At 46.0% G+C, this 24,302-nt stretch overlaps 1 protein-coding gene across 7 annotated transcripts in view; it reads left to right on the forward strand.

Annotated features, from left to right (window-relative positions):
• The window catches only part of USP48 (ubiquitin specific peptidase 48), a 115,561-nt gene that overhangs the window by 4,915 nt on the left and 86,344 nt on the right, over positions 1-24,302 (forward strand). For 3 of the 7 annotated variants that reach the window (XM_053898839.1, XM_053898843.1, XM_053898844.1), the window contains exon 1: positions 20,979-21,315. The exons of 1 other annotated variant lie outside the window; for it this stretch is intronic. In XM_053898839.1, the coding sequence (XP_053754814.1) occupies positions 21,182-21,315 (134 nt within the window). In that variant the 5' untranslated portion in view covers positions 20,979-21,181. Of the gene's footprint in view, positions 1-20,975; positions 21,316-24,302 lie in introns of those variants that run through there. 3 more of the 7 variants (XM_053898840.1, XM_053898842.1, XM_053898841.1) reach the window with 2 other exon arrangements.

Below are 24,302 nucleotides of genomic sequence, written 5' to 3' on the forward strand. Positions count from 1 at the left end.
GGCTCTGTGCTGACAGCTGGGAGCCTGGAGCCTGCTTCAGATTCTGTGTCTCCCTCTCTCTCTGCCCCTTCCCTGCTCATGCTCTGTCTCTGTCTCAAAAATAAATAAAACATAAAAAAAAAAAGAAAGGGGCGCCTGGGTGGCTCAGTCGGTTAAGCGTCCGACTTCAGCTCAGGTCATGATCTCGCGGTCCGTGAGCTCAAGCCCCACGTCGGGCTCTGTGCTGACAGCTCAGAGCCTGGAGCCTGTTTCGGATTCTGTGTCTCCCTCTCTCTGATCCTCCCCTGTTCATGCTCTGTCTCTCTCTGTCTCAAAAATAAATAAACGTTAAAAAAAAATTAAAAAAAAAAAGAAAATATCATACAGTTATCACACAAGTGACAAGAGTATGTAGCCAAAAAAGTAAGAGAGTATTACAGAACAGTGTTGGGCAGTCGATTAAGAAAAATTGTTACTGGGGCCTCTGGGTGGCTCAGTTGGTTAAGCGTCCGACTTTGGCTCAGGTCATGACCTCATGGTTCATGAGTTCAAGCCCCATGTCAGGCTCTGTGCTGACAGCTCGGAGCCTGGAGCCTGGAGCCTGCTTTGGATTCTGTGTCTCCCTCTCTCTGCCCCTCCCCCACTCATGCTCTGTCTCTCTCTGTCTTAAAAATAAAGACTTAGGGGCGCCTGGGTGGCTCAGTCGGCTAAGCGTCCGACTTCAGCTCAGGTCACGATCTCACAGTTCGTGGGTTCAAGCCCTGCGTCGGGCTCTGTGCTGACAGCTCAGAGCCTGGAGACTGTTTCAGATTCTGTGTCTCCCTCTCTTTCTGACCCTCCCCTGTTCATGCTCTATCTCTCTCTGTCTTAAAAATAAATAAACGTTAAAAAAAAAAATTAAAAAAAAAAAAACACTTAAAAAAAAAAAGGACAAGAAAAATTATTATTGTTTTGGATTTATATTGTTTGTGCTATTTGTCAGTTATTTTAACCTTAAAAGTTGTCATGATTTTTTTCTCATTCTAAATATTCACTTTCAAATCTGGTTTTGTGTTTATAATTTATTTAAAAAAATTAATGTTTATTTTTGAGAAAGACAGAGACAGAACATGAGTGGGGGAGGGGCAGAAAGCAAGGCAGACACAGAATCCAAAGCAGGTTTCAGGCTCTGAGCTGTCAGCACAGGGCCCGACGTGGGGCTCGAACTCATGAACTGTGAGATCATGACCCGAGCCGAGATCAAGACGCTTAACCGCCTGAGCCACCCAGGCGCCCCTGTAAATTCCATATTTTTAAAGAGTGCCTTCAAATTTTCTATGCTTCAGGACCCACAGAACCTGACCCTCAGGAATCTGATTGGTAGAGCCTTCAGATTAAGCACATCAATAAACAAACAAAAAGCAATCATTAAATAAGTTACAATCTTTACTACAACAGAATGTGAGGTACCTGGGGAAGTCAGGAAGGGCTTCCCAGAGGAGGGCATTCCCGAGTTGGGCCCTAAAGGACACAAAGGAGTTTCCATGCAGGAACTGTACTAAATATTCCAAGCAGAGGACTGAGTACATGTCATAGTCACAGGGAACTCGTTAGCTGGTGTGGCTAAGGCATGTTGCACAGAAAAACAGAGCGGAATGACCACAGTAGTGACATGTAACTTCCCAGGGCACCTGGGTGGCTCAGTAGGTTCGGCTTCCAACTCTTCATTTCTGTTCAGGTCAGGATCTCACATTTTCTGAGATCGAGCCCTGCATGGGGCTCTGTGATGACAGAGCGGAGCCTATTTGGGATTCTCTGTCTCCCTCCCTCTCTCTCTCTCTGCCCCTCTCCCACTAGCACGCACACACATGCACTCTGTCAAAAATAAATAAGCATTTAAAGCAAACAGGGGCGCCTGGGTGACTCAGTCGGTTAAACGTCAGACTTCAGGTCATGAACTTGTGGTTTGTGAGTTCAAGCCCCGTGTCGGGGTCTGTGCTGACAGCCTGGAGCCTGCTTCGGATTCTGTGTCTCCCTCTCTCTCCCTCCCTCCACCACTTGCGCTGTCTCCCTCTCTCTCTCTCAAAAATAAAGATTAAAAATTTTTTTTTAATTTAACAATTTTTTTAAAAATAAAGGAAACAAAAAAAAACAATGTAACTTCTCATCTCCTTGACCAGGCTTTGTGCAGAAAATATTCCTACCTTTCATGAACTAGGGACAAACTTAATGTAGGGACCACTTCTTAAGTGTTTACAACATTCCAGGTACTGGCTATAACCTTGTGGCACGCTTTATCACGCATAATCATCACAATGACCCCACAAAGAGGGCATTCTTACGGGCCTCATTTAAATGATGATAAATCTGAGTACAGATAATGGTCATAAATAAGGTTAGTAAGTAGAGAAGTAGAGTATTCCCCCTGGGTCCCACTTCCTAGCTCTGTGACCCTTGGGCAAGTGACTTAACCTCTCTGTGCCTCAGTTTTCTCATCTACAAAATGAAGACCATACTAAAGTATCTTATTGCCTATTGGGAAGACTAAATTAACAGAAAGACGTAAACTCCGTTTTCAAACATCACTAACCTCTATCTTAGGCATTGGAGATAGTTCAGATAACAAAATAAACAAATAAGTTCTCTTGTGGAACTTGTACTCCAGTGGAGGATAAATGAGTAAAATGTGTGGTGTATGGAATAGTGATAAATATTAAGAAGAAAAAACAAAGCAAGACAGGGAAAAATGAAATGTCAGAGAGATGCTGAAATTTTGATAGAAAGGCTTCACAGAGGCCTCACAGAGAAGGGTCTTTTGAGTAAAGATCTGAAGGAAGTGAGGGAGCCAGCCATGTAGCTCTTTGAAGTAAGAAGATGCAAGGCAGAGGGAAGAGCAAGTGCAAAGGCCCTGAGGCAGGAGCATGCCTGACACAAGCAATAATAGCATGGAGTGAATGCCGTGATGGGGAGAGTGACAGGAGATGAGTTAGATCATTCAGGGCCCTAGTGACCATTGTAAGGACTTTGGCTTTCTCTCTGAGACAAGAACCACTGGGCAGGGCCAGATGCTGCAGGACCAGATAGGAGACTATTTTAATGAGTCTAGAAATGATGGTGGCTTGGACCACGATGGCAAGAGGTGGTCAAATTCTGGACATATTTTGAAGGTACAACCGATGGGATTTGCTGACATTGGATTTGGGTGTGAAGGAAAGAGGAGTTAAGGGTGGCATCCTGGGTTTCAGCCTGGCAGAGGGAAGGACGGCGTTGCCATAACTTGGGGATGGGGGAGGATGGGGAGATCAGCATTGGACACATCCCGATTGAGACCGTTAGAATTCCCCCCAGCGATGGCACGCGATTGTTGGATCTCTGAGTCTGGAGTTCGCTGGGGAAGTGTGGGTGGGGATATAATTTGGGGAGCAGTTGGCATGTGGATGTTATGTAAAGTCACAAGCCGGGGTGAGTGGACCATGGGAGTGAGCAGAGAGAAGAGGAGAGGGCCAGCAAGCTTGGACAGTACCCCAACCCTTTTGCTGGGGGAATGCAGCTGGTACCCAAGGATCTGGAGAAAAATGTCCCCTAGGGGGCAGTCAAAGCCAATATGAGCATGTGGAACCTTGCTGTGCATTCTAGAAACAGCCTCTGGGAGGCTCTGGGAGGCCCCTCAGCTTAGAGGCTGGAGATAGTGCAGCTCCTTCAAGAAGCCAAGCGTTTGCTGGGCATCTCAGCTCTGAGTCCTAGGTGTCTTCCCTACATGTTTGGGTAACTGGAGGAAACGACAGTTGTCCTACCCAGTTGATGTGCCTTTATTATTCTGTCCAATGGGTCAGCAGATTGGATCATCTCTAAGGGCTCTTTCCCTCAGACGCTCTCTGAGTCTGGAATATGGGCTGATGCTTCTGCACTTGGGGGTGTCACATCTCATCTGTCACATTCTTTCCTGCAACTTACAGTTTGATAAGCTACTGGTAAATAACTGTTCATGGATGCCAATTTCAAGCCTGGGGCCTTGAACACCTTCATTCCAGAAAAGCCCTGAGGCCGGTATAATCATCTCCTTTAATTTTTTTTATGAGATTTTTTAAAGTTTGTGTATTTTTGAGAGAGACAGAGACAGAGCAAGCAGGGAAGGGGCGGGGGGCGGGGAGAGAATCCCAAGCAGTCTCCACAGTATCAGCACAGAGCCCAATGTGGGGTTCAAACTCACGAACAGTGAGATCACGACCTGAGCCAAAATCAAGAGACAGTTGCTTAACTGACTGAGCCACCCAGGCGCCCCTAATCATCTCTTTTTAAAAATAAGTAAACATTAAAGACAAATGTCCTTTTTTTTTTTAACGTTTATTTATTTTTGAGAGAGAGAGAGCATGAGAGGGAGAGGGGCGGCGAGCCCAATGCGGGGCTTGAACCCATGAACTGTGAGTTAATGACCTGAGCCGAAGTCCGGTGCTCAACTGACTGAGCCACCCGGGTGCCCCCAAAGAACTTTTCTGATACAGAAAGTTAACCTGATAGAAAAAAAGGGGATGGGCACTTGGCTGGCTCAGTAGCCAGCAGCTCTTGATCTCGGGATTGTGAGTTCAATCCCCACCTTCGGTGTAGAAGTTACTTAAAAATGAAATCTTGGGGGCACCTGGGTGGCTCATACAGTTAAGCGCCTGACTTCGGCTCAGGTCATGATCTCATGGTTCTTGAGTTCAAACCTCACACCGGGTTCTTTGCTATCCTCACAAATCCCACTTCAGATCTTCTGTCCCACCCCCCACCCCTGCTCCTCCCCAGCTTGCACACGCACGTTCTCTCTCTCAAAAATAAAAGAAATAAAAAATAAAATCTTTAAAAAAAGGAAAAAGGGGCATTGATTACATTCCTTGCATTACCAGACACAGAGGGACTGATGGGAGTCCCAAAACAAGAACCAAGTAACACGTCTTGGTATAAGCTAGATTCGGTGCAGACCTCACAAAGTGGTCACCACAACATCTTATTCACCCAAATGGAAATGATATATAAGGGAAAGGACACGACAGCGTCCTCCATTGAGAAGGCAGTGTCTCAGTCTTTGCCAGACTTGCCCCATGAGCAAAGAGGGCATGGAAGACCTCATCCACCACCCTCCTGGTCTGAGCTGACACTAGGACACAGCTGATATGATGGCTCAAGGATAGGAGTGCCTCACTCATACCACAAGAGATCAAGGGCAAAGCAGCAGCCCTAAATACAACCACAGGAGGAACTCTGGTGGGTAGAGGACAGACAAGGCAGCTCAATATGATGAATTAAAATCAGTACCAGTGGGGCGCCTGGGTGGCTCAGTCGGTCAAGCATCTGACTTCGGCTCGGGTCATGATCTCATGGTTCGAAAGTTCGAGCCTGGCAGTGGGGTTCTCTGCTGTCAGCACAGAGCCTGCTTTGGATCTTTGTCCCTCTTGCTCTCTGCCCCTCCCACCCCCCTCAAAATTAAATAAACATGAAAATAAAATAAGTACAATTGCCAATAAGTCAGAACTTACACGAAGGAGATCCTGAAATTATCCTGAATTATGATCCATGGGCAGTAGCCAATGGCCTAATAATTTGGTGCTCCAAATGGAAAACAAATAATTGTCTCATGAATGGCTAATCAGTATGGAGAAAACCAATATGGGAGAACATACATCAGGTCTGACAGTCTGACACATTAGGAGATCATGTCTCAGCACCTAGAGAGGTAAAACTCAAGAAGCAAAATACAATCAAAAAGTAGATAAATTAACTGGAAAGATAACATCAAAAATGGTTAATTGACAAAATACTAGCTAGATGGGTCCCCAAGCAAATGGACAGATGGGGACAAACTTATCAATTAGATGATGATGGGAGAGAGTTAGTCCTAAAACAGCACATACTAAAACATTGTCAAATCTGCTAGTCTTTTCTATGTCACTTGACAATAGAAAAGGGGGCACACAATTTGAAGAGCTAGCAGAAAATGAATCTGGTAGATAGAACATGCTGGAGCCTTGATCGAGTCACTAGGAAAAAGGAAATGGCTGTGGTGGATACTTCCTCAGGACTGGGGTTTACATAGATGCGAAATCCATAATACCAGACATACAGACACTTAGTATCTGTGGAACCCCCTAGGCCACAGAATCAAGCCAGGAAACAAACATTACAATAAGGACATGAGTCTAGGGCAGTAAGAAGAAAATCTTATGCCTCATAATCCTACAGAAGCAGGAATGGTAAAAAAGTTTAATGGGTTACTAAGGAAACACCTAAATCTAGCCTGGGGTGAAATAAATAGAAAATGGAACAGTGTTCTGGCAGAATAAATTGTCTAAATTACATAATAAGCAACTATCCTGACACCCTAGAGCTATTCAAACAACCGAAATACAGTCCTCTAGGGGCACCTGGCTGACTCAGTAGAGCACGCCACCCTTGATCTCAGGGTTGTGAAGTCAAACTCCACATTGGGTATGGAGCCTACTTAAAGAAAAAATATAGTCCTATAATCAAGCTGAAAGACATTAAAGATTATTGAGGAATAAAACTACAAGTACAAGATTCTTACGTTACCTCTTTCAGAATAAAAGCATTTACTTTGGGGCGCCTGAGTGGCTCAGTTGGTTAAGTGTGTGGCTCTTGATTTTGGCTCAGGTCATGATCTCATGGTTCGTGAGACTGAGCCCTGATTCCGGCTCTGCACTTACAGCATGGAACCTGCGTGGTATTCTCTCTCTCCCTCTCTCTCTGTCCTTCCCCTGCTCGTGCACGTGTGCACTCTCTGTCTTGCTCTCTCTCTCTCATAGTAAACTTAAAAACAACAAAGCATTTACACTGACCACCCTCAATGACTTCGTTATAACCATCCTATTTATCTGACACTGTGTACCCAGTTTACCTGTAAATAGACTGACCATAACCTATCAGATTGACTTCACAACTAATTGCTAAGGTGATGAACACCTCATTTGGATCAAACCAGGATCGGATATAGACCCATGGACATTTCACAATAACTAAAATACATCTTATTAGGGGCACCTGGATGGCTCAGTCCCTAGAGCATGCCAACTCTTGATCTTGGGATTGTGAGTTCAAGCCCCATGTTGGGTGTAGAGATTACTTTAAAAAATAAAATTAAAATACATCCTATTAGCCCAACTTCAGCCATCATGAGACAGAAATGGTCCAAGTCTGCATGGAAGTAAAGAAAGCTACACGACCCTTCAAGATGGCCCGAATGAGGCTGACATAATCGCAAGGGATCTTGAATGGGGAGACTCACCCTATCAGAGAAATACCACCAAGAACAAAAGACCGGATATGGAGTTGGTGGGCCTGAGCCTCTGCTTAAAACCTCACCTCACCTGCATCTACGAAGAGTAGAGCCAACAGGAATGTTTATGCCTTCCTTAAGAGAGACAAGTGAACTAAGAGGTGAAGAAGATTTGTAGCAACATCATCAAAGGTTCCATGGGCCATTAGGAAGAACTGAAAACAGAACAGACGTAGGAGTGGGTATCACAAACGTTCATAGACACCGGGCATGGTACGTCGAAGAGAAACATGGTACAAAGACGCACTTGGGAGACCTGGCTGCTCAGTCAATGGAGCATGTGACTCTGGATCTTGGGGTAGTAAGTTGGAGCCACACGTCGGGTATAGAGATTAGTTAAAAATTAAAAAATAAAATGGGGGAGGTGCCTGGGTGGCTCAATTGGTTAAGAGTCTGACTTTTGATCTCTGTCTGGGTCATGATCCGGGGGTTGGGAGATTGAGCCCCGTGTGGGGCTCTGCTCTGAGTGTGGAGACTGCTTAAGATTCTCTCTCTCCCTCTAGCACTTGTGCACTCTCTCTCAAAAAAAAGTAAATAAATAAATTAAAATATAAATATAAATAAAATCTCTAATGATTAAATGGATGGAGCTTTCTCTCTCTCCCTGCGTGCCAAGACTCTGTGCTATGGACATTTTATGGGACTCTGGACATAACCTTGGGAATTGGATACATTGCAACATTAGCAAATACTTAAGGAATATGCTTGTTTGCTATGATTCTGTTTGTAATTTTTTTAAGCTTATTTATTTACTTTGAAAGAGAGAAAGAGTGAACTGGAGAGGGACAGAGAGAGGGAGAGAGAGACAATATCAAGCAGGCTCCACACTGCCAGCACAGAGCCCGATGCAGGGCTCAAACTCATGAACCATGAGATCATGACCTGAGCTGAAATCCAGAGGCAAACAGCTAACGAACTGAGCCACCCAGGCGCCCCGCTACGATTCTAATATTGGTTCAGGTCTGTTGTAAAGCATAACGGAGTCAGGGTGTGAACTGTAGAGCAACTATGTTTGTAAATTATGTCTCAGTTCTGGCCATAGCTTCTTTTTTGTTTATTTAAATATTTATTTAGTTTTGAGAGAGAGAGCGTGAGTGGGGAAGGAGCAGAGAGAGGATCCGAAGCAGACTCTGCACTGACAGCAGAGAGCACGATGTGGGGCTCGAACCCACAAACCATGAGATCATGACCCGAGCCAAAGTCAGACGCCCAACTGACTGAGCTACCCAGGCACCCCTAGTCATTTTTTTAAGTAAACTCTATCCCCAATGTGGGGCTCAAACTCACGACCCCAAGATCAAGAGTTGCTCTATCTACTGAGCCAAGCAGGCACAGCTTTTTGTTTTATTTTATTTTATTTTATTTATTTGTATTTGTTTTTTATTTTATTATTTTATTTTATTTTTTTATAGCTTTTTATGAATTCCAGATGTCAAAGGCTGCCTGCATCCTGGTAAGGTCTAGCTCACATCTTAATAGTGTCAAAATAACCGTGTCACTTGCACTTCTCTAAAAACTTCTCTAAAACTTCTCTAAAACAGTCCAATGCTGAGGTGGCAAGAGCCAGTAGGTGCAGTAATCGTATCAAGGATCAACATATTCAGGTTTGCTAAATTGCCAATAACCAATCAGAGCCAAGAGTGTAAACAGCCACACACAAAGAGCACGATTATAAACAGCGTCGATTATAAACAGCGTCGTAAGTTGGACAGTGCCCACCCAAAAGTCATGCCCTCCCCCAGAATCTCAGAATCTGATTTTATTTGGAAATAAGATCTTGGGGCGCCTGGGTGGCTCAGTACACTAAGCATCTGACTTCGGCTTAGATCATGAGCTCACAGTTCCTGAGTTCGAGCCCTGCATCGGGCTCTGTGCTGACAGCTCAGAGCCTGGAGCTGCTTCAGATTCTGTCTCCCTCTCTCTCTGCCCCTCCCCTGCTCATGCTCTGTCTGTCTCTCTCAAAAAATAAATATTAAAAAAAAAAAAGGAAATTAGATCTTTCCAGATGTAATTAGTTAAGATGAGATACCGAATTAGGATGGGCCCTAAACCCAATGGCCAGTATCCATGTAAGAGGAGAAGGCCACACAGAGACATACACAGAGGGAAGATCCTGTGAAGGTGGAGGTGGAGAGTGGTGTTACCGCCACAAGCCAAGGAGCATCAGCAGTTACTTAAAGATGGGAAAGGCAAGGTCGACTTCGGAGACCTGAGCGGGGAGCGTGACCCTGCAGGGAGCTTGAATTTGGACTTCCAGACTCCAGAACGGTGAATGAGCAAATGTATTGTTTTTCAGACACTCAGTTGGTAGCAATTTATTATAGCATCCTTAGTGGACGAACTATGTGCAGAAGCGGAGGTCTCCATTATAAGATTCCTGATCCTGGTGCCCCTTGCTCCCAAAGCAAGAGTACACACTGTCTGTCCTTCACTCTCCTAATGCTGGAGGGTCGGTCTCTAGGCAAAGGGTCATGCCGGATCCAATCCACTGTGACGGTCGAGGTAGTGGCCGAGGAGAAAGAGAAGGAACATTTGTACCGAGAAGGTGACCACCACTTACTACCTAGAATTTAAGGCACTGTGGCCTTTCACCCTACCTAGTGTGGTGTCTCTCCCGATTGGATGGGGGCCTCCAGATGTGGGGTGACTCCACTGGGTGGAAGCCAGTGGCGAGGACAGTGAAAGGATCCACCTGGGGTAGAACAAAAGCGATAGAAGTTTATTGGATACACCCGTAAAGGGAGGCGCTGCAGGCAGGATGGCAAAGGAGAGACTCCGGGGCAGTGGAAGGAGGCTTTCTTTAAGGGGGGTGGAGGGGGGACGCAGAGTTGCCTGGGAGGCTCAGTCGGTTAAGGGTCCGACTTCGGCTCAGGTTATGATCTCATGGTTCACCGAGTTCGAGCCCTGCTTCAGGCTCTGCGCTGACAGCTTGGAATCTGGAGCCTGCTTTGGATTCTGTCTCTCCCTCTTTCTCAGCCCCTCCCCTGCTCTTACTCTGTCTCTCTCAAAAATAAAACATTTTAAAAAGGGGGAAGATGAGGAGATATTGGGACATACAGAATTTTCCCTTTTTTGGTAACTGTGCCTGGTTGTAAGTAGCCCATTGGTTGGTTAGGTCCTATAGATATTTTGAGGTGGGTTCCCCGATGGGCCTTGCTGTGTTTAGACAGATGGTCACTGTGGGCTCTTTCTACATTCCGTTGCTCAAGCCTGTTGACTAAAGGCAGCCTCTACACCCAGAAGGACTACGTGTGTGGGGGGGTGGTGTATTAATAGGGAGATTTATTCTAAGTGTCTAAGACATTGTATTAGGTAATCCCTTATTATATTAATTCTATAATAAATACGCTTTTCAGAAGGCTACCTGTGGTCAGATCCCACATTACATTTTAGCCAACGGAGTTCATGTGATATGGTTCACTGAAGGTCTTGTCTCCTCCCTCCACTATACTGGTCAGTGACTAACTCCTGGGTATGCCGATTCACACTGTAGATGTCAAAGGGAGACCCAACGCTAGAATGTGACCATATATGTTCAGATCCACAGTGGTGGCAAGGAAGCGTAGTAAAGCATCTTCAGTGTCCACATGAATGGTACTTCGTGGATGAGGCAGCCCTGACCCCACCCATCCTCAGGTGGTGACACATTCCACCCCTTCACTTCCCTTTTTGGCTTGGTGCTTTCCCCTTTCTTCCCAGTCTTGGAAAGATGGTGACATTAAAAATCTGCTTGTGCTTCATGCGTACTTTGTGAGTCTGCCTAGATTTCAAGCTCCTTTCATCTAGGCAAAAGAATCTACTTTCTGTTTGTTTATTTTGAGAGTGAGTGCGTGTGCACGCCCACATGAGCAGGGGAGGAGTGCAGAGAGAGAATCGCCAGCAGGCTCCTAACTGTCAGTGTAGAGTGGACTCAGGGCTCGATTCCATGACCCGTGAGATCATGACCTGAGCTGAAATCAAAAGTCAGATGCTCAACCGACTGAGCCACCTAGGTGCCCCAGAAAAAGAATCTACTTTTAACCATACCTCTGGAACTAAAGCGATAATCCTTATTCAGACTGATGCACATTCATTATTTAGCGATTTCTTTTTGCTGTTAAATTTGAGAGAGAAAGAGAGATTGAGCGTGAGAGTGGGGGAGAGGGGCAGAGGGAGAAGAGAATCTTAAGCAGGCTCCATGCCTAGTGTGGAGCCGGATGTGGGGCTCGATCCCATGACTCCGGGACTGTGACCTGAGCCGAAAACACCAAGCCAAAAAGAGTTGGCCGCTTAAGTGACTGAGCCTATAGTGTATTTTTTTTTAAGTTTATTTATTAAAAACGTTTTAAATTTTTATTTGAGAGAGAGAGAGAGAGAGAGAGCATGAGCAGGGTAGGGGCAGAGAGGGAGACACAGAATCCGAAGCAGGCTCCAGGCTCTGAGCTGTCAGCACAGAGCCGGATGCAGGGCTCGAACCCACGAGCCTTGAGATCATGACCTGAGCCGAAGTCAGATGCTCAACCAACTGGAGCCACCCCGGCACCCCAATAAGTTTATTTATTTAAAGGGTGCTTGGGTGGCTCCGTCAGTGGTGAAATGAGAAAGTAATTTATTTCTGTGAAGCTGATGTCGGGAAGACTGCAGCCTGGCGTCTCCAAGACAGTCCCAAAGTGCTGAAAATACTTGTATGTTTATACAAGGAAAATGTGAAACAAGGTCAGTGAGTACAGGCAGGTGGGCTGTGAAGGGCCAATCAGTCATTGCCTTGGGGTCAATCACTCCAGGTCTGGCTGGCTCAGGGCAGTCTTTGTTGCTTGAGGGGTAGTTTGGGCTCACGTCAGCGGATGCTTTGCCTGCGGGGTCTTTTGCCTGAGTTGAGAGATAAGCTGGAAAGAAGAATTTAATCAAAAAAGTACAGACTGAGGTCAAAATGGAGGTAGTTGAAGTTCTCTTTCATTACTACTGTAACAAATCACCACACTCAGCAGCTTCAAACAGTTTATAATTCTGGAGTTCAGATGTCTGGAGAGGGTTTCACTGAACCGAAATCAAGGTGTGGGCAGAGCTGCGTTCCTTGCGGAGAATCCAGGAGAGAATCCATTCTCCTTGCCTTTCCCAGCGTATAAGGGTGCCTACATTCCCTGGCTTGTGACTCCTTCCACTTTCAAGTCAGCAGGGTAACGTCGTTTCTGGCTCTGACCATTCTGTCTCCCACTTAGAAAGACCTTTGTGTTGGGGTGCCTGGGTGGCTCAGTTAAGCGTCCGACTTCGGCTCAGGTCATGATCTCATGGTCCGTGAGTTTGAGCCCCGCGTCGGGCTCTGTGCCGACAGCTCAGAGCCTGGAGCCTGCTTCGGATTCTGTGTCTCTCTCTCTCTGCCCCTCCCCTGCTCACGCTCTGTCTCTCTCAAAAAATAAACATTAAAAAAAAAAAAAGAAAGACCTTTGTGGTTACATTGGGTCTATTGAGGTAATCCAGGATAATATCCCCATTTTAAGATCGTTAATCAAATCACATCTGCAAAGCTACATCCTTTTGCTACATAACATATGCACAGATTTTGAGAATTAGGACATGGACATCTGTTTTAGTGTATTTGGGCTTCCATAACAAAAATACCATACTAAAATAAAATAAAAATTAAAAAAAATGCCATAGACTGGGTGGCTTATCAACAACAGAAATATTTCTTAGCAGTTCTAGAAGCTGGGAGGTTCAAGTTCAAAGTGCTCGCAGAAGCAGTGTCTGATGAGAACTTAGTCTCCTGGTTCATAGAAAGCTGTCTTTTCACTATGTCTTCATGTTGGTGGAAGAGGCAAGGGAGCTTTCTGGGGTCTCTTTTATGAGAGCACTAATCCTATTCATAAGGGCTCCACCCTCATGACCTAAGCACCCCCAAAGGCCCCACCTCCAAATACCATCACATTGGGCATTAGGATTTAACCTGTGAATTTCTGGGAAATGAGAACATTCAATCTATAGCAATATCTTCGGGGTGGGAGGGTGGGGCATTATTCTGCCTACCATAGCCCTATAGGTCATGAAAAGTAGTTTAGATTTTATTTAAAATGTGAAATGATGACAAAATGGAGTGACATAACCTAATTTATGTTTCTATTTCTTTTTTATTGACCTATATAAAAGAGGGCCCAGGATGAAGGCTGGCAAAACTTCAGCTGTGATGCTGTGATTTATAAAAAGCAATACAGGGCGCCTGGGTGGCGCAGTCGGTTAAGCGTCCGACTTCAGCCAGGTCACGATCTCACGGTCCGTGAGTTCGAGCCCCGCGTCAGGCTCTGGGCTGATGGCTCAGAGCCTGGAGCCTGTTTCCGATTCTGTGTCTCCCTCTCTCTCTGTCCCTCCCCCGTTCATGCTCTGTCTCTCTCTGTCCCAAAAATAAATAAACGTTGAAAAAAAAAATTTAAAAAAAAAAAAAATAAAAAGCAATACATATTTGGGGGGTGCCTGGCTGGCTCCATCGGTTAAGCATCCGACTTCGGCTCAGGTCATGATCCTGCGGTTTGTGACTCCGAACCCCACGTTTGTCAGCAGGTCCGTGAGTCCAAACCCTGCATCTGCAGCATGGAGCCCACTGCAGATCCTCTGTCCCTCCTCCCCGCACCCCCCACCCTTACCACTCTGTGCACCTCCCCCGTTCACTCTCGCTCTCTCTCAAAAATAAACGTTAAAAAAATAAATACATACATGTTGGTCTTCCTTCATTCCTCCCAGAGTTCCTAAACCCTTGGAATTTCCTAAGTAACTGGAGTGATAAAGTTGTCTTTTGTTATAACAAGCCCCTTCCAACTACTCCAGGCTTTATGTTAATGAGATGACTTTTGGAAAGCCCCTGGGTAATTTAAGAATGGGGGCTAGTTGCCTGGAAAACCAATCATGATTAGAGGGCTGGAACTTTCAGCCTCAATCCCAGCCCCCGAACTCTGGGGAGTAGAGACTGAGATCAGTCATGAACAGTCGATGATTTAATCAACTCTGGCTGTGTAATGGAGCCTCCATAAAAACCTACAGGACTGGGGTTCAGAGAACTTCCAGGCTGGTGAACAGTGGGGTTGCTGGGAGTGTAGCGTGTCCAGAAAGGGCATGTCCAGAAAGGCCATGAAAGCTCTGCGCCCCTTCTTACATTTCTTGCCCTACGCCCCTCTTCCGTCTGGTTGTTCCTAAGTTCCAGCCTTTCCTAATAAACTGTTCATTAGTAGGTAGAATGTTTTCCTGAGTTCTGTGAGCTGCTCTAGCGAATCAGTCAAACCTGAGGAAGAGGTGATGGGCGCCTCTGACTTGTAGCCAGTTGGTCAGAAACCTGGATTTGCAATTGACGTCTGAAGGAGTGTATGTGTGTGTGCAGTCTTGAAGGACTGAACCCTTAACTTGTGTGATCTGATAAGATCTCCAGGTAGATAGTGACAGAACTGAGTTAAATATGTAGGACATCTGGCTGGTGCCACAGAATTGCTGGCTGTATGGGAAACCCACACATCTGGCGTCAGAGTGAAGTGCGACTATAGTATAGAGGAGACACATAGGAGTGAGTTTTTATTTTAGACTAGCATTTAGGAAATCCGTGGAGGAGGAGGAAGAGGAGGAGGAGACAGCAAAGAAGACTGAGATGAGGCCTGAGAGAAGACTACTGGGTTTGGTGACATGGGAGCCATGCGAACCTTGATGAGAGCAGCTGTAGGGGGATGAGAAGGTCGCAGGCCAGATTGGAGTTGTTTGAAGAGTGAACAGAAGATGAGTGGTAAGTCGAGAGAGTACAGACCTCGGCTGTCCACCGCGGTGGCACTCCCCACATGTGGCTAATGAGCACCTGAATAAGGCAAGTTTGAAATGTTTAAAAAAAATTTTTTTTTTCTGAGAGAGAGAGAAAGGCAGAGCTTGAGCAGGGGAGGGGCAGAGAGAGAGGGAGACACAGAACCCAAAGCAGGCTCCGGGCCCTGAGCTGTCGGCACAGAGCCCGATGCCACACTTGAACTCATGAGCAGTGAGATCATGACCACAGCCAAAGTCAGAGGCTTAGCCAGCTGAGCCCCCGGGCGCCCCGAATGCGGCAAGTTTAAATTGAGATGACCTGCGAGTGTAAAACGCACACAGATTTCCAGAATATAGTGTGAAGAAAAGACGATCGAATATTTCGTTGATATTTTTTAAATATTGATTTCAGGTGGAAACGTACCCACTTTGGATATACTAGGTTAATTATATTGTTGAAATTAACTTCACCTGTTTCTTTTTACTTTTTAAAATGTGGCTACTAGAAAATTTTAAATTACCTATATGGCCTGTATTATATTTCTTTTGGAAAGTGCTAGGGATAGATAATTCTTTCGATAATTTTACTAAGGAGCTAAGAAATGGGGAGGAAAATAGATGGGAATTTAACATTGCTGACCATTCCCATCTTCTTGAAACTTTCCTCCCTAAGCTTCTCAGGTACCCAATTCTTCTGATTCTCCTTATATCTAACAATTGTTCCTTCTGGACCTTCTTTCTAGGGTCCTTCCCATTCCCGAAGCTTATTAGGTGAAGGAGCAAAACTGTACCATGTGGCTGTGCAGAAGAGTGTTCCAGGCAAAGGAAACCACAAATGCAAAGGCCCTGAGGCAGAAGTCGGCTTTGGTAGTTGTGCGCAGGGAGTAAGAAGATGGTGTTGCTGGCTCAAAATTGGGGGAAGGGAGAGTGATAGGAAATGAAGTCTAGGCAGTAAGGTGTCGGGGAGAGGGCCTTTGGAGGAAGACAGGAGACAGGAAGGAGGGAGAAAGGAAGTTTTTAGAGGTTTTTAAGCCAGGGAGTGTCCACTCAGTTTACATGCAGACTATAAAGAGACAAGGGTGAAACTTGGAGACCAGTTAGGAAGCTTTTGCAAAAATCCAGGTGGGATCAGGGTGGTGATGGTAACTGTAGGGTGGTTGTATTCTGCATATACTTTGAAGGCACAGTTGACAGGATTTGTTAGCTGTTTTTTTTTTTTTTTAAGTTTTTATTTAATTATTTTGAGAGAGAGATTGCGCACACATGAGCGGGGAGGTCAGAGAAAGAGGGAGAGAGAGAATCCCAAGCAGTTTCTGCACTGTCACCACAGAGCCGGATGTGGGGCTCAAACTCACAAACCATATCATGACCTGAGCCGAGATCGAGAGTCAGACACTTAACCCACTGAGCCACCCGGGCACCCGACTGACAGGATTTGTAAAAGGACTGGATGGGGATGTAGGAGAAGGGTAGGTTAAACCTGCCTCTAAAGCTTCTGAAAGGATAGAGTTGCCATTTGTTGAGATGGCAAAGATTTAGAAGGATATTTGGGGGCAACTGGAAGTGGAATAAGGGTAGGTTTTGGACTTGTAAAGTGTATCGCACACTAGAGATGCCAGGTAAGCAGGACATACAAATCTGGCATCATAGGAGTGAGGTCAAGCCTGGAGATACGAATTTGGCAGTCAACACACAGCTGGTATTTAAAGCTACATAAGGAGATCAGATCACCCAGGGAGTAAATGTATTAGAGAAGGGTCCAGGGACAACCTTACGCCACTCAAGCTTACAAGTTAGAGATAAGAGCAAAGCAGCAAAGGGCACTAAAAAAGAATGGCCAGTGAATTGTGGGAAAAGCAGGAGAATGTGGTATCCTGCACCTTAAGAAAAGGAAGAGTTCCAGAGAGAGATTGAATAATGGTTCAGATGCTTTGGATTGGTAGGACAAAATCAAGTGTGAGCTTACCAATGGATTTCACAGTGTGACCTTCATATGAGTGGTTTTGGGGGAGATAGAGACAAGAGCTTGATTTGGAATTAATTTAATGAGGATAGGAAGAGGGGAACTGGAGAAAACTATAGACAACTCTTTTCAGTTTTATTATAAAGAGGGAGCAGAAAAATGGGACAGTAGCTTGGGGTGGATGTGGGAGTCAAGAGTGAGTTTGTTGAACTTGGGAGAAATCAAATCACATTTGAATGCTGACGAGAATCATCCAGCATAGAATGAAAAATTAATGGTGCAGGACAATATATCCTGCAAGATTCAGATTCATGTCTGCTGTCTTGACATGTATGTCCCTTATGCATCTGAAACCACTTAAAAAACCAATAAAAATCAAAATGACTGCACCAACGCTTCAGCAAACCTGGATTTTAAAGTAACCTTTTCCCTCTCTTCAGCAAACTTGCCCTCCTCTCTTACCACCCTAAAGACAAGACTGGAAGCTGGTAGCACCACACAATGCCTGTCAAAACCAGCCAGATCCTGTATTTCCCTATAACCCTCCAGCCCCTTCCTCTGGGAGGGCTTGCAGTTTTGTTTTTTTTTAATATACGTATTAAAAACATTTTTTTAATGTTTATTTACTTTTGAGAGGGGGAGGGGCAGAGAGAGAGGGAGAGACATAATCCAGAGCAGGCTCCAGGCGCTGAGCGGTCAGCACAGAGCCTGACGCGGGGCTTGAACTCATCAACTGTGAGATCATGACCTGAGCCGAAGTTGGACACTTAACTGATTGAGCCACCCAGGTGCCTACACACACACACGCGCGCGCACACACACACACATATTTTAACTGTATTTATTTGTAAGAGACAGCGAGCACAAGTAGGGGAGGGGAAGAGAGAGTGGGAGAAAGAAAATCTTAAGCAGGCTCCATGCTCAAAGCAGACCCTGACGCGGCACTGGATCCCACGACCATGAGACCAGGACCTGAGCCAAAAACAAAGAGTTGAATGCTTAACTGAGCCATCCAGGTGTCCCAGGCCTTCAGGTTTTGAAGGTCAGCCTGCTGCAGCCTCCTTTGCCTGCAAAGCAATAAAGCTATTGTTCCTCCTTACCCCAAACTCTGTCTTCCTGTTATATTTTGGCTCTGAAGCATGGAAGCTGGTTTTCGACCGCACACCTAAAATGCAATACAGTCGACTCTTGAATAACACAGGCTCGGACTGTGTGGGCCCACTTGCACTTTTTCCGATATAGTACAGTACAGTAAATGTGTTTTTCTCTTCTTTATGATTTTCTTAGTAACATTTTCTTTATCTTGCTTTAAGAATACAGTCTATAATACATAAAACATATAAAATGTGTTCATGGACTTATCGATAAGGCTCCTGCTCAACAGCAAGCTATCAGTAGCTAAGTTTTTGGGCAGTCAAGAATTATACCCAGACTTTCCATGCTGCTGGGGGTCAAGGTACAGCACATAGTTCAAGGGTCTACTGTATTTTAAAAATTGAAATCATCATCTCCCTTCTAAACTTGCTCCTTCTGTAATCCCTATCTCACTTGGTAGAAACTATTACCCAGGTTTGAAAACTGGCATATAGGGGCGCCTGGGTGGCTCAGTCGGTTGAGTGTCCGACTTCGGCTCAGGTCATTATCTCACCGTCCATGAGTTTGAGCCCCATGTCGGGCTCTGTGCTGACAGCTCAGAGCCTGGAGCCTGCTTCGGATTCTGTGTCTCCCTCTCTCTCTGACCCTCCCCCATTCATGCTCTGTCTCTCTCTGTCTCAAAAATAAATAAACATTAAAAAATTTTTTTTTTAATTAAAAAAAAGAAAACTGGCATATAGCAGTGACAGCCTGGTGAATACAATTTCATCATTTGCTAAGTGAGACAATGGGTGGCACAGGGAGCTGTAAGCACCAAGGAAAGGGCTATGACCCAAACTTGAAGGTCAAATAACAGGTGAATAGACACTGGTTAGACCAACATCATCAAGTTGTAGCAATTCCACATCCTAGGTATCTTTCAAATTTGTCTCCTCGGGCGGTTATCTATTATGAAACAGGACAACCTCCATTTTGACCACATTATGTACTTTCTAATTGATTAAGTTCTTTCCAGCTTATCTCCTAATTCTGGCAAAAGATCCTGCAGGCAAAGCTTCCCCCCCCCCCCCCCCCCATGTGAGCCAAAAGCACCCCCTGAAGCAACAAGGACTGCCTTGGGCCAGCCAGACCAGGAATGATTGAGGAAGACTGTCCTGACCTTCGCTGCTTACCTGCTAGTACCCAATGACCCTAGTCTCACATTTTCCTTATATAAATGTAAACGCATTTTCAGCCCTTTAGAGAAGTCTTTGAGATGCTAGTCCATGGTCTTCCCCGAGTCGGCCTCACGGAAATAAATTCCTTTCTCGTTTCACCACCACTACTGCCACTCATGCTCTGCCTTTGGATTTTGTCAGTGGCAAGTGGTTGAACCTGGTCTGTTTGGGAGCCCCAGGGCTGTGCTTTTATACCCCACCCCTGGTACAATTACATGGCCCCAGTTTAGGCCTTCATGATCTCTGGCCTGTTATTATTTCAGTAGTCTTCTAAGAGGTTTCTCTACTTTTGACCTTGACTCAAACTGAAAAAGCTATACAAAATGCAAATCTCCAATGTATGCCTCACCAGCTTTAAACATTTCAAGGAATCTCTGGGATAAAGGCAAAGTCGGCCTGCCTCTCAAGGCTTACCTCTAACCTAACCTCCCTCGGTCTCAGAATTTGTTTTCTCACACCAAGAAGTCTCTCTCTTCTGTGCCTTTGCTCCTTAGGGTTCCCTTTGTCTGTAATGGTGCCTTTTTTCTATCCTGGCTAAGTTCTACTGATTTTTTAAGATGTGTTTAGGAATTACCTCTTCTAGTAAGCCTTTTACCAAGTACTGCAAACCTTCCAAGGCTGGGAAGGGGATCTTTGTGTTTCTACCGCTCTCCCCTCACCGCCCCCAACCCCCCCCCCCCCCCAAGGCCGGGACCACGTCTTATCTTCGTCGTGCTTTCAGCAAATGTTTATCTAATGAATGACTAGCACACTTTAAGCATCAAGTCCAAGGTTACCCAGCTGGTAAACTGCTGAGTCAGAAATTAGCGCTTAGACCCCTGGAGGGCTCTCATTCGAATGTAAAGTCCTCAAAACCTTCCCTCCAACAGTGCCCTTTACAGTTTGCAAAACATTATGATAAGGCTACTCTTTAGATCCTGGGGCAGGACTTGTAAAAAGGAAATGTTTTTAAACCCGGGAGCTAGAGAAGAGCCTCGGAAAAGGACTAACTCCTCTAAAAGAGAGGACAGCGGTCAGGGGGTCAGCCAGCTGCCAGAAGACCCCCCAGCCAGCGAAACCCCACCCGAAGCCCACCTCACCCGAAGCCCCCGTCCACCTCGAGGACTACAAATCCCAGCATGCCTCGCATCCAGTGAGTGACAGCACGCTATGCATGCCGGGACATGTAGTCCAGTTCTACTTGAGGAAAGGCCCAGAACATCCCGTGACGTCAGGAGGGCTTGGGAAAGGAGTCGGAACCGGTCCAGGCTCAAGTTTAATCATCCTCTACAGAGCCGACCGTCGTTTTTTTGGTGACCTGGTTTCAGGTCCTACCCCGCAGTCCAGCGGCCCTATGATGTGCGTTGAGTAGCTTCTCGCGTGATTCCTTCAAGGTTAAGGGGAAGTACCAGAGAGCGAGAATAGGCAGCCTTTTGCCCTCGAGGTGCCAGCTTGTTAGGGTAGTGGCTCGCAGGACGCTACCCTGGACAGGTGCTCAGACGCTGCTTCCCCAGCAGCGCCGGTGAGGACGTGGCAACACTACCTCGAACAGGCTGCTTCCCCTTCCTCCACCCGTCGGGCTAGAGGCGCGGGGTGGCGCAAAGACTGCTGGGAACGCGCATGCGCCCACCGCGGCGGGGAGTATACCTCCAACGTCTGCGGGCGCGAGGGGTGTCGGGTGTCGGCGGCGGCGCTTTGCGGCTAGTCGTGCGGGTCGGGCGCGGGCGGGCGGGCGCGGCGGCAGTGGCGCGCACAGGTGATTGACTGGCCAGCTGGCTGAGGGATCGCCTGGTCCCCATTGCTGGCAGGTGGCGGAGCCCATTTGGGCGGCGGCAGCGGCAGCAGCAACAGCAGCGACGGCTCGGCTCGGGAGGCGCTCTTCGGGCCAAGGCCATGGCCCCGCGGCTGCAGCTGGAGAAGGCGGCCTGGCGCTGGGCGGAGACGGTGCGGCCCGAGGAGGTGTCGCAGGAGCACATCGAGACCGCGTACCGCATCTGGCTGGAGCCTTGCATCCGCGGCGTGTGCAGGTGAGGCCCGCGCACTGGGCCTTGCGCTCCCGGTTCGGACTTCGGAAAACCGGGCCGGGGGTCATATTGGGGGAAAGAGGACAGCAGCCAGCTGCGTGCATCTAGCAGGCGCGGAGAGGGGCAAGGTGGAGGCTTCCTCCTTAACGCCGTCTGGGCGACCTGAGTAACGCAGCCTTCCCGGGCTTTGCATGGAGGTGATGCTGCTGGAAGCCCTTTAGAAACGGTTCTAGGTTCTTATCTAGAAGATGGCGGTGGAAATGGTTGAAGGCAGGAGCTGAGAGCTTAGCAAACGTTTTTGGCTGTTGTATCTTGGCCACGGCTCGGCTTTTTCCATTGTAGAAAGGGAACTTCTTGGAAGTGAGTTTCATCACAGTATATCTTTTATTACTGGTGACACTAAGCCTTGGTCATCTCAGTATTAGTTTCGGATAGGGCTGATTTAGAGAACCGTATGGGTAGTCTACGTCATCGACACCTTCACCCCCAGTTGACCTACCCTCTCGTTCATCTGTTTTAGCTTTTTCCCCCTCTTTTTTGGGGGGTCGTTTCGACCGTACCACTTTACCAAGTGCGAAGTTTGAGCTGTATAAGTTCTGTCCTTCACTTCTGCTTAGCCCTTGAATCTTGACTTTCCTTTTAGTTCGAATTCTTAGGCATTGTTCCTGTCTCTTCTGTTTTTCCACCTTTTAACGCGGGAACTATAGTTTTTGTTCTGGAATGTTGTTGAATTGAGTTGGCCAAACCGGGCATGCTCAGTAGCTTTACTTCAGCAGGCATTTAGTAAAGGCTTTCTGGAGTTTTTAAGCGGCGGGACCCGGAAGGAATGGAAGTCAAGGTCTCACTTTGGAATTTAAGTCTAGGTTGAGAAGTGATTCAGGTTAGGGAGCTTCCATAAGGCTAACGAATAATTCCAAGTTCTAGGGCATCTGGCTTGCAAGGAGGGGACATCTGACTCCAACAGTAAGCCCTGGAATGACAGAGGCTGTGTATAACAGAATTTATTAAGCTTCAGTTAGTTTCCCAAAATAATTAGATTCTAGAGAAGCAAAACAAAAAAAAAAAAAAACAAAAAAACACCACTCTTTCACTGTTAGAATTCTGATTTTAACGCAAATTAGGGAGTAGAAATTGACTGCGATCCTTATAAGGGGAATGTCCTAAGAGTTTTAAGTTGCAGGTAGCCTGGGTGGCTCAGTCCGTTAAGTTCCTGTGTTCAAGCCCTGCACCCAGCTCTTTGCTGACAGCTCAGAGCCTGGAGCCTGCTTCTGATTCTGTGTCTGCCTCTCTCTGCCCCTCCCCCACTCGTGCTCTCTATCTCTCTCTCAAAAACATTAAAAAAGTTCTTTTTAAGTTGCAATTGCAAGGTTTATATCCAGACAGGTGTTTTGTTGTTTTTTTTTTTAAAGCATCGAGATATAATTCACATATTGTATGATTCACCTATTTAAAATGTACTATTCAGTGGTTTCTGTTTGTATATTCAGGGCTGTTTAGCAATGCCCACAGTCTTGACTTTAGAACATTTTGCCCACCTCCCCACCTAGCCCTTTAGCCATTGGATTGGCACTCAGTCCTCTGTACATCACCACCCAAGCTCCAGGCAACCACCCATCAACTTTTCTGCTTCTAAATTTGCCTATCTTGGACATGTCATGTGAATAGAACCACAAAATATGTGGACTTTGTGACTGACTCCTTTCACTTAGTGTAATGTTTTCAGGAGTCATCACGTTGTAGCCTGTGTCAGTATTTCATTTTAAAAAGTGTGCAAAAGACAACAAAATGTATTCTTTTAAAGTATACAGGGGTCCCTGAGTGGCTCAGTTGATTAAGCATTCGGCTCAGGTCATGATCTCACAGTTTGTGATTTTGAGACCAGCATCGGGCTCTCTGCAGTCACCAAGAGCTGGCTTCCGATCCTCTGTTTCCCTCTCTATCTGCCTCTTCCCTCCCACTACCTCCCCACATGTGTGCTCTCTTTCAAAAATAAGTAAACATAAAAAAAAAAAATAAGTAAACATTAAAAAAAAATAGTATACAATTAAGTTGTACAACCATCACCATTGTCTAGTTCCTGAATCAAAGGGAGGCTTAACTGAATGAGCCACCCAGGAGTCCCCCCGCGTGTCCCCTGCCCCTGCCTTTTTTAATTTTAATTTTTAAAGTAGGCTCTACCCTCAATGTGGGGCTTGAACTCAAAACCCCAGTGATTGAGTCACGTGCTCTACCTACTGAGCCTGCCAGGTGCCCCCAGCTTTTTTCTGTTACCTTAAAAGGAGACTCCATATCCTTTAAACAGTCACTTCCCGTTTCCCCTTCATGCCACCTTCTGGCAACCACTGAACTTCCTGTCTTGTAGGTGTCTCTTCTAAATATTTCATGTAAATGGAATCAGACGATATGTGGCCTTTTTTTGTGTGGCTTTCAGGTAGCATGTTTTTTCAGTGTCTTCCGTGTTGTAGCGTATATCAGTCCGTTATTCCTTTTTGTGGGCTGAATAATATTCCTTTGTTTGGATATATCATATTGTTGATGACGTTAGAAAATTCCCCCCGACTTTATTGACAAATAATTGACAAATAGAATAACCTGTATTTGAAGTTTACAACGTGACGATTTGATAAACATGGTGGAATGATTACCAAGATCAAGGTAGTTAACACATCCGTCACTTCACCTAGCGTAGTTAACTTGATAAACGTTTTTGTTCTATCCACTTTTTGGCTGTTAGGAATAGTGCTGCTATGAACATTTGGGTACAGGTTTTTGTTAGAATACATGCTTTCGGTTCTTTTGAGTGTATACCTAGGAGTGAAATTGCTGGGTCATGGTAATTATGTTTAACGCACTGAGGAACCGCCACAGTTTCTACAGCTGCTGTGCCGTTCATTTTACATTCCCACCAGGAATGCAGGAGGGTTTCGATTTCTTTCCATGCTTGTCAACACTTGCTACTTTCTGTTTGTTTTTATGCCATCCTAGTGTGT

This window comes from Panthera pardus, unplaced genomic scaffold (assembly GCF_024362965.1).
Source record: "Panthera pardus isolate Hobbes unplaced genomic scaffold, ASM2436296v1 HiC_scaffold_11, whole genome shotgun sequence".
Classification (NCBI taxonomy): domain Eukaryota; kingdom Metazoa; phylum Chordata; class Mammalia; order Carnivora; family Felidae; genus Panthera; species Panthera pardus.